Source organism: Salvelinus sp. IW2-2015, unplaced genomic scaffold (genome assembly GCF_002910315.2).
Source record: "Salvelinus sp. IW2-2015 unplaced genomic scaffold, ASM291031v2 Un_scaffold789, whole genome shotgun sequence".
Lineage (NCBI taxonomy): Eukaryota > Metazoa > Chordata > Actinopteri > Salmoniformes > Salmonidae > Salvelinus > Salvelinus sp. IW2-2015.
The window spans coordinates 472005-482503 of record NW_019942614.1 but is presented as its reverse complement, the minus strand read 5'-3'; the positions used below and the strand labels follow the sequence as shown (position 1 = coordinate 482503).

At 48.9% G+C, this 10499-nt stretch overlaps 1 protein-coding gene across 1 annotated transcript; it reads left to right on the top strand.

The window, feature by feature from the left end:
• The first annotated feature begins 9457 nt into the window (after positions 1–9457).
• On the top strand, positions 9458–10397 carry LOC139024002 (uncharacterized). The gene is made up of 3 exons (XM_070438332.1): positions 9458–9531; positions 9688–9779; positions 9943–10397. The coding sequence occupies exons 1-3, from the start codon at positions 9458–9460 to the stop codon at positions 10395–10397; spliced, it is 621 nt and encodes a 206-aa protein (XP_070294433.1).
• Positions 10398–10499: the final 102 nt, after the last annotated feature.

The following is a 10499-nucleotide window of genomic DNA, read 5'->3' as shown; positions in this document are numbered from 1 at the left end:
TGTGTGTGTGCATTCGTGCAAGTAGAAAAAACATGTCGACTCACCCCACTTGTAGAAAAATGCCATCCTCCTCTCTTTCATGTTGACAAAATGGTCTATGACTCTGTCGTACAGTACACAGTTTTAGTTTTTGTTGTCCTAGACTACCTGGCTAAAATGCTTGCTCACTAGCCTAACTTCCTTTCATGGAGAACGAAAGGGCCAGCTAGTTAACATTAGCCTACTACATCTAGCTACACATTCAACTTCCATCCTCTCAGGCCAGGGGCACAATGTACGAATTTTTGGTTGGATCAGAATTACCGTTATAATCATTGGCCAGTATGGAGAAATAAGTAAAACCTCAAGTCCAAATCTCTATCTCCATCCATGGCTAATTTAGGAAAGGGACAATTTTATCTACAGTAGCTAGCTAGCCATCAGGACAACAACACAACGAGATACAACAATTTAAGTTGTTTCTGTCAATTACATTTTGCTCTCAATGTGATGTGATTGGTGTGAAGTCAAATCCAAACTGGCTTCACTTGACACTTCTTTTTGGTGCGCCAAGACCATTCACAGTTGAGCTCACTCAGTTTAGCGCAACTCTGATTGGCTCTTATTTTATGTCATACTATTTTTGACCAGACAGCATCAGATAGATGAGTTACACATACAGACAAAGGGGGACTGTTTCGGATGCTTTCTCCGGTGAGATACAGTACATTCAGCCTCTTGCGAATTTAAGGAAAATTATGAAACACAGAGAGACTCATTTGTTTTTTAGGAAACCTGGCTTCCCTTGGCTTTCATGAATACACGCCACTGGCAACAACAGAGATTGTCACACCCTGACCGTAGAGATCTTTTATTCTCTATGTTTGGTTGGTCAGGGTGTGACTCGGGTGGGAAACTCTATGTTCTGTGTTTCTATGTTTTGGCCGGGTATGGTTCTCAATCAGGGACAGCTGTCTATCGTTGTCTCTGATTGGGAATCATACTTAGGCAGCCTTTTTTCCTTTTGTATTTGGTGGGTAGTTGTCTTTGTTAGTGGCCTGTATAGCCCTAGTAAGCTTCACGTTCGTTTTTGTTGTTTCTTGTTTTGTTGGCGACATTTATAATAAAGAGAAATGTACGCTTACCACGCTGCACCTTGGTCCGATCATTACGACGATCGTGACAGAACTACCCACCACAAATGGACCAAACGGCGTTGCCGGGAGGAGCAGACAGAGTTGACATGGGAAGACATTCTGGAAGGAAAAGGTTCCTGGACGTGGGAGGAGATCCTGGCTGGAAAGGATCGCCTGCCGTGGGAGCAGGTGGAAGCAGCGAGGAGGGCGGAAGCAGCTAGTCAAGGGGACCAGCGTTACATAGGGTCAAGGCTGGCAAGGAAGACCGGGAAGCCACTCCCAAAAATGTTTTGGGGGTTGCACACGGGGAGGTTGGCGGAGCTAACTCCCCGTGCTCACGGCAAGGAGCGTGGTACTGGTCAGGCACCGTGTTATGCGGTAAAGCGCACAGTGTTTCCAGTGCGCGTGCACAGCCCGGTGCGCTACATTCCAGCTCCCCGCATTGGACGGGCTAGAGTGGGCATCCAGCCAGGACGGATGGTGCCGGCTCAGCGCGCCTGGCCTCCAGTGCGTCTCTTCAGCCCAGTGAGTCCTGTGCCAGCGCCCCGCATTTGCCAGGTGAAAGTAACCATCCAGCCAGGACGGGTTGTGCCGGCTCTACGCTTGAGACCTCCAGTGCGCCTCCACGGCCCAGTGTATCTGGTGCCTGCTCCACGCACCAGGCTTCCAGTGCATCTCCCCAGTCCGGTGAGAACCTGTTCCGGCTTCCACGACCAGGCCGTCCAGTATGTCTCCCAGCCTGGTAGCCCTGTGGCAGCTCCACGCACCAGGCTTCCAGTACATCTCCTCAGTCCGTGAGGACCTGTTCCGGCTCACGTAGGAAGGGCCTCCGTATGAGATCCATGGCACGAAGCACTCCAGTGTGATCCATGGCACGAAGCTCCAGTTATGATCCATGCACCAACTCTCGATGATCCAGGCACGAGCCTCCAGTTGATGATCCAGTGGCACGAAGCGCTCCAGTGATGATCCATGGCGACGAAGCCGTCCAGTGAGTGATCCATGGCAGCGAGCCTCCAGTGATCATTCCATGCCCGAAGGCCTTCCAGTGATGATCCTTGCCCGGAGCCTGCAGTGAGGATCCATTGCACGAAGCCTCCAGCGTCGATCCGCAGTCCGGTGCCTCCAGCGACGCGTCCCCAGTCCGGATCCTCCAGCGACGTCCCCAGTCCGGAGCATCCAGCGCGGTCCCCATGTCCGGAGCCCTCCAGCGACCGGTCCTCAGTCCGGGGCCGTGCACGAGGGTCCCCAGCCGGGGACCTGCAACGAGGTCCCCAGTCCGGGCTGCAAGCGAGGGTCCCCAGTGGGCTGCGCGGGTCCATCCGGGCCTGCGGCGAGGCGTCCCCGTTCCGGGGCCTGCGGCGGGGTCCCCAGTCCGGGGTCTGGCGACGAGGTCCCGCAGTCCGGGGCCGCGGAGAGGGTCCCAGTCCGGGGCGGCGACGAGGGTCCCCGCACCAGAGGCGCACCCAAAGTGGGGGGCCAGAGGTGGAGCGGGGTTCTGCGTCCCGCCACCGGAGGCCGCCACTGAGGTAGATGCCCACCGAACCCTCCCCTATTAGTGCTAGGTTTGCGCCAGGAGTCGCGCACCTTTTTGGGGCGGGGGGGGTACTGTTCACGCCCTGACCGTAGAGATCTTTTTATTGCTCTATGTTGGGTTGGGCAGGGTGTGACTCGGGTGGGAAACTCTATGTTCTGGTGTTTTAGTTTTGCCGGGTATGTTTCTCAATCAGGGCACAGCTGTCTATCGTGGGTGTCTCTGATTGGGAATCATTACTTAGGCAGCCTTTTTTCCCTTTGTATTTGGTGGGTAGTTGTCTTGTTGATGTGGCCGCTGATAGCTCTAGTAAGCTTTCACGTGTCGTTTTTTGTGTTTCTTGTTTTGTTGGCACATTTATAATAAAGAGAAAATGTACGCTTACCACGCTGCACCTTTGTCCGATCATTTCGACGACGAGACAGAGATGTTTACGTTTTCATTTGAGAAAGATGAAATTAGCAATAGACTTAGACCAATCATTATGTAGACAGTTAACAAATTGAATTAGACTTACCAACGGTTCAAAGTATGATGTTTGACTTATGGAGGTTATATAACAACAGATAAAACTTGGCTTAATGTGGTCTTACAAAAACTTGAGCCAACCTGCTCCAAAGTGATGTGTTGCTAATGGAGAGGTAACAACAGAATAACTCTGGCTTAATGGGTCCTTTACCCCTTGAGGCCAACCTGCTCCAAGGGATGTGTTGCTATGGAGAGGTAAACAAACAGAATAACTCTGGCTTAATGTGGTCCTTTTACCCTTGAGCCAACCTTGGCTCCAAGGGATGTGTTGCTAGTGGAGAGGAAACAACAAAAATGTGTGCTTAATGTGGTCCTTTACCCTTGAGCCAACCTGCTCCAAGTGATGTGTTGCTATGGAGAGGTAAACAACAGAATAACTGTGGCTTAATGTGGTCCTTTACCATACATACCAATGCTTTAGCTTTATCATCAAAACAATTAAATATAACAAACAAACCTCCTTGGATTACCAAATTACCCGATTTAGTTCAGTCTCTGAGAGAATTAGCCAGCTCCTGTATGTTTTTAGCCTCGTACAACCACACTGATTTGGTGAGCTTATATATACAGTTTGCCAGATCAGTCTGGTTGTACCAGGCTAGTATGTTTTATCCCCTTCAAACAATTAAGCAGGCTGGAATCAGCCTAGTGAAATGGAGAATGCTTGTGTGACTAGCCCTCATACTCCACCCTTTAGTTTCCACCAAGTCAAGCATGATGCGGGGGAAACTTTCAAACCCATTAAAGACTATGTTAATGTATGCCTTCTGTAAGTCTGGAGAGGGCCTGCTGCTAGGTTTGTGGTCTTCCTCTGGTAGTTGAGTCACAGAGGAATATTGTTGCCTATTTAATGACTTACAGTAGCCATGGAAACAGCTGCGCTGATGAAGGTGTCAAATGTCTCGGGGGCTATTGCTAACACAATCAAATGTGTGTTCAGGGGAATTTCGGTCTGAACTGTGTCAATATACTGTATGATAACTGGGCAATGAAATGTATTTATGTGAGCATAAAGTAATACCTGACTTTTTTTAAAATCACTATTGACTATCACAAGCCTTCCTCTGAGACACTAGCTATGTCTCCATTAAATTATCTAGAGATTTTTTTGTCGACATTTATAAAGTTTGCATAGAAAATAGATGCGACAATTGCCTGCTAGGGTGCTTTTCCATTTAACTATCTTGTGTGTCGATAAAAACAGCTGGACGTAATGACGTCATACCTAAAAAATGATCTTGCAAAAACCTATATAAAAATGTAGTGGTTGAAGTGTTTCCATTGCCCATTTTGGCAAATTGCGCATTAATAAATTGCCACAGCCCATATGTCCTGACACCTGTTTCATGTCTAGGTAGCCCGCGAAAGTCAGCATGGATAGAATGCAATAAGTGACTATATTTGCCATATTCTAATGTCTCAATGGCCCGTGCCATTGTGAAACTTGCAAATCTGAAATAATTGGATGGTGAAACTTCCCGGCCAACCAGAAAAGCAAAGCGATTCAGGCAGTCTTGAAAGTCAGGACAATCCTTCTCCTGCAAAGCAAATGTGTTTAGCAAGCAGTAGACTAGGCATTTAGAATTGAATGTGGAGTTTATAGTTAGGCTACCTGACATCACGTGCCCCGCGTACCTTTAGAATTATTTGTCAATCATCATTTATTCTAAAAACAGCATTTTCATCGTCATTTGTTTAAAAAAAGTTAGACAAAATAAATACACCCGTCGAACGTATAAAACTGTTTTCGATCTTTAAATATTTATATATCTGCCGTTTCCATTAGATGGCGCAATGATTATTATATWTTTTTTTTTACAATACTTTTGTCGAATAAACCTGGGTCAATGGAAACCTGCTTAGTGTCTCTCTCCTCCTCGAAAGCAGTGGGCAAGGAGCTCAAAACACCATGAGAAACTGCTGAAGTTGGCTAGCAAGTGTGTCCATTTCACTACATTTGTGTGATATTCAGTGTGGATTCCCAGCTAGAACACTTGTGGATCCAGAGAGAGAATGTAACTGCGAAGGAGCAATAACAACACAGAGAGAAAGGGGAGGGAATCAGGTGGCTGATAACGATTCACAACCATCTCCCTCATATCCCACACAGCCCRGAGTCATGCCTCAGCAGTGTGCCAAAAGAGAAACACTGATAGGACTGAATGAGAGTAGCTAGAATGTATCTTTCTCTCCTTCCCTATCTCTCTTTCCTTTCTCTCCATTTTGTTCTCTCTGATGACATCACCAGTAAAGAGAGTACTAGCCAGGTTGGGTTCTGTTATTTCACTTGTAACACCATGAGAATAAAACATGTTTGCACCTTCTCATAAAACAGCTATGGTGTCTGTCAACTAAAAAATAAATCAAGTACTCAGTTCAGCTTGAGTCATTTTCAACAAGAGGTCATAACTGTTTATAACTGCTGATCACTGCTAGTCTGGCTGACACCTAACTCAAAGTCTTCTTCACTTCAGTCTGGGAAGGCTCCATGATGTTGTAGGCAAGATGAGTCGATAATGAAGGGGGCTGTGCTTTTTTACTGATTGGCTCGCCTTTGTGTTTCTCACTCAAACACCCACAAGGGCAGCTACACACAGCCCACAAGCCCCACCCCCTTTTCAATACAACTGTTGGATTTTCAAATCCAAACAATGAGAGTTTTCAACCCCTCGGGGGAAAAAACTGTTTGAGAGAACCAATCAAAGCTCAAGCCAGCTTCTGCATTAACAACGGCTCCTGTCCTGTTCAGACCAGTGTGTCACAGCTCTCCCTCGCATCAGCCTGACTACATTAATGCAACATTAGGATAACACCTGCTTATTACTGCTCGAAACTGCACCATTTAGGGTATCTCAGCCAGTCATTATCAGCTAATAAGTATCCAACTTAAAATCGAGTGAAAACGCTTTCACCAAGCCAATTCCGTCAAATCAGCTGCAACTACTTCAAGGATTGTGGGGGAATTGTTTTCTAAAAGGGCCTTTGGTCCTTAGCTCATCCCTTAATTCCTGGTCATTTTTCTAACTTCCTGTTATTCTGTCTCTCCTGTGAGGAATTTCCTGTCCACCTGATGGTCAGAGATACACATGGAATGTCCAGGGGGTCTGGGTCAAAGGTCAGGGGCTCACTGAGGCAGAAAGGCTTCCTATAGTACACCGCTCAGCCTCTGCCATTCTTTAAAAGCAACCATCTTCCCCCTTCCCCTTCCCCTATACGTCTCCCTTATTCCCTGTAATTTAAATGTTCCACCTGATCACATTTCACACTGTCTGACCGTGTCAAATCTAAAACAACAACATCAGAATAGAATGACAGACAGGCTTCTCCTTCTCTGAGCTGACCCAGAGTTTCAGACCATACATTATAAGGTCTGTTTATCAATTACATACATACAATGTCACCTTGAACATTCACACAGTAGAGGCCACAGTAGGAGACAAAAGGAGTAACATCAAAACAGGCATAAGGCTATACAATTCATATAAAAGGACCATAGAAGGTCAGGGTGGAACCAGAGATGGGTACTGACAGACTGATCTTGAGACTGGCACATCACATAGAGTCCGGTAATCAAATGACAACTTCCTGATTGCTCAGAACGCATGTCTAATCCTGCTGAAGGGAGCTGTCCATTTTGTGGTGGACCCTTTAAATTGCTACTGGAATAAAACGTTCTGCCAGCAACATGATCTGAGTGACTCACTTAGAACCAGTAATGGGTCTAGTCAGTAGATGTTAGACAGAAAACTCTGTGCTCAGTCACTGGGGTATACATGACAGGGAAGGAGAGTCCCATTTACAAGCCATGAGGTGGCTCACTGATAGATGATGTTAATGACCGGTAATGAATGGGCTGTGGTAAGGGGAGACTGGATTCAAATATCTTGTGTCCTCTTCACTTCATGTACCTCCGTCCCATTCCTATGACCTCATCAATCCAACCCAGCCGCAACCTGTATCCAWTGGCCAATACACTGATGYCATCYTCAGTCAGACCAGAATAKCAGCTGTGATTCCAGACGCCAGTCAAATTCCTCTATGTTCTCGTAACGACAGTTACAGACTGGAATCAACACCTTTCAGTCTGTTCTCTGGTCTGGCTGACTCACCCTGTCCTGAGTCCTGTCTTATCTGTCCCTGTCCCTGCTGCAGTCTGTCTCAACAACATACATGGAGTTCTGTGTGGTTATGGAATTAGTGTTCTGAATGGAACGTGATTGTGTTCCCACTGAGGCCAGAGGTCCTGGTTCTGGAATGTTCCTCAGCACTTCTGTTCAAACTGAAAGCCACTGATGGAGGCCAACATGAGTGGGACCTAATCACATCACAATATCAGCATTTATCAGTGGACTCTATGTGGCTTAACCCTCACTCACCTGTTGAATAGCTGGGGACAGATGTTAGAGATACACTGGAGCCATATCACCTCGTAACCATGCATGACCGTATATTAACATGGTGACTTCAGATTGCAAAACAACTCTCTGCACTGGAGTAGGGTCTGGTGTCACCATGGTGACAAGGGGAAAGTGATACACATGTCATTCAGTCTGAAAACACTTCCAGTCTCAGTGTATGACTCCTGGTATCACATCTGACAGACGGATGTTCTATTTCACTCATCAGCTTTTCATGATGCTAGTTTCAGCACTATGTTCTGTAGGTTCTATAGCACATACTGTGTGAGCACAAACACCACACCTTCATCTTCAGCTTTATACATTTCATAAAAGATCAGACCAAATGCAAAATATATAATTTTATTCACAAAGATGTTTTTTTGTTGTTGTTTTTTTTTWACAAAAATGTCTGTTGATACTAGTTATTGTTTTAATTTACAAATAGTTTTTCATCCTTCCGTTCACATGATGTCCCCGCCTTCAAGTCTGTGAGTGGCTGTGGTCTTCTGATTGACATGACAGTCCACCAATCAGCATCCAGAGTTGAGTGGTCACTCCTCTATGAGGAAGTTGATGAGGGCGGTCCTAGGGAACAGAATGGCCTTCTTGATGGTCCGGTATCCTAGGAGATGCTGTCCCAGCTCGCTCCCCAGAACCAGTGCCCGTACCTGCTCCGTATCCTGGGCCACCTGTTGAGGCACCAACACCTTGTTGTTGATCTGAGAGGTGAAAGGGAGAGATGGAAGGGAGGAGAGAAAACCCAAAAGGTTAAGAGTACAAACCTGAATACTTTGACCTCCATCCCATAAAACACTCTACATCGCTAGTTAACATTGAGTGAGAGCAAACTTAGGTCCAGACATATTAAATAATGTACACTGACTGAGACAACTCTTAGTGGAGTCTGTGGCTGCATCGAAAGCGCTCGAATTACATCAGGGACTATAGAACATGCATATGCCTTTCCTCCACTCCTTTCAGTAAACTCTGTGTGTAACCTGAGCTGTCTAAAAACAACCAGCTTGTGGTGAAAATGGGCTGGGCAGTCAGATCCTCTACAGCCAAGTAGGAGGAACCTTTATTCTTCATTTCCAGTCTTTGTATGTTTGTGTATCAGCGTGTGGGTCAAGTCTAAGCTTTCTCCCAATTGTGAGTGTGTGTATTATGTGTGTGCGTATGGGATCTGTATATTTGTGTGTGTTAAGATATGCTCATAATTAGTCAGTGCATGTGTGTACTTTTGTGAGTGTGAGAGAGAGAGCAAAAGAGAGAGAGAGTGCGTGTTGGCCTGCTCTCTGGGCCTTACCAAGGCCTCAGTCTGTCAGAGTCCCAGTGAGATGGAGGTTAGCAGCGCTAGGCTGAGGAAACACACATCAAGGCCTCAGTCTGTCAGAGTCCCAGACCGACCCTCAGCCCGAGCCACAGGACCTTTCTACGCCCAGCTCCCGAACGCCACCCCCCCCGAAGCGTCTACGAGCGCACCCCCGCACCTCCGTGACTCTGTCACCCCCGACCTTCCACTCCCACCCCACTTTCACTCCTACCGCCCCCCTGCCCCAACGCGCACCCCCACCCTACGGCACCCCCCTCCGACCGCATCCACCAGCCACCTAACGCTCAAGGCCCCCCTCCTAAAGCCACCGATCGGCCGATGCCCCCGAAGCTCGACCTAACTTCTCTAAGCCCCACCTCCCTACTCTTCCGCCCTCCCCAACAACCACAAATAAGAACACCCAAACACAAATAAAACCTCTACAGCCCAATACCCTGCAGCCCCCTGCTCCTCGCTACTTCCTCAACAAAGCCTAGCCCCAAGACATCGCTACAACTCTCAGCCCCCAAGCTCCTACTCTCAGCCCCCTAGGCTCTCGTTACTTCTCATGCCCTCTCGGCTCCCTGACTCTCAGCCCCCTAAGCTCCTAACTCTCTGCCCCCTTACTCCCAACCCTCCTAAGCATTCCTAGACTCTACAGACCCCCAGAGCCACAGCTCCCAACTAACATCAAGCCCCCCTAGCCCCTACTCCCGCCCCTCCTGCTCCTACTCCCAGCCCCCACTCCCAGCCCTCTACGCTGCCTACTCTCAGCCCTCCCTAGCTCCTACTCACCAGCCCCCTAGCCCCCTACTCTCAGCCCCCTAGCCCCTACTCTGCAGGCCCCCCTAGCCGCTACTCCTCGAGCCCCCCTACCCCACTATTAGCTCGTCAGCCCCAGCCCCTAACTCCAGCCTCCTAGACACCACTACCCAGTCCCCTAAAACTCCCACACCCCCCAGCTCCTACTCCCAGCCCCCCTAGTCCTACTCCGCGTCTCCCTGCTCCTACTCCCAGCCCCTACTCCCAATGACCCCTAGCTCCTTCTCCCAGGCCCCCTAACTCTACTCCCAGCGCCCCTGCTCCTACTCCCGAGGCCCCCCTGGCGTGTCTCCTTACTTTCCGCGAGCTCCTATACGCACCAGCCCCCTAACTCTACTCCCAGCCCTGGCTCCTACTCCCAGCCCCCTGGCTCCTACTCCAGCCCCTGGCTCCTACTCCCATACCCCCCTGGCTTTCCTTACTCCCAGCCCCTACTCCCAGCCCCCCTAGCTCCTAACTCCCCAAGCCCCCTAATCCGTCTCCCAGCCCCCATAACTCCTCTCCAGCCCCCTGGCCTCTACTCCCTAGTTCCCTACACTCCTCGCCTCTTCCTAGCTCCTAACTTGCCCCAGCCCCCTAACTCCTACCCCAGCCCCCAACTCCTACTCCCAGCCCCCCTGGCTCCTACTCCCAGCCCCCTATGCCCTACTCCCAGCCCTCCTAGCCCTAATTCCCAGCCCCCCTAGCTCCTACTCCCAGCCCCCTAGCCTACTACTCCAGCCCCCTAGCTTCCTACTTCAGTGCCCCCTAACTCCTTACTCCCATCCCCCCTTAGCTCCTACTCTCAG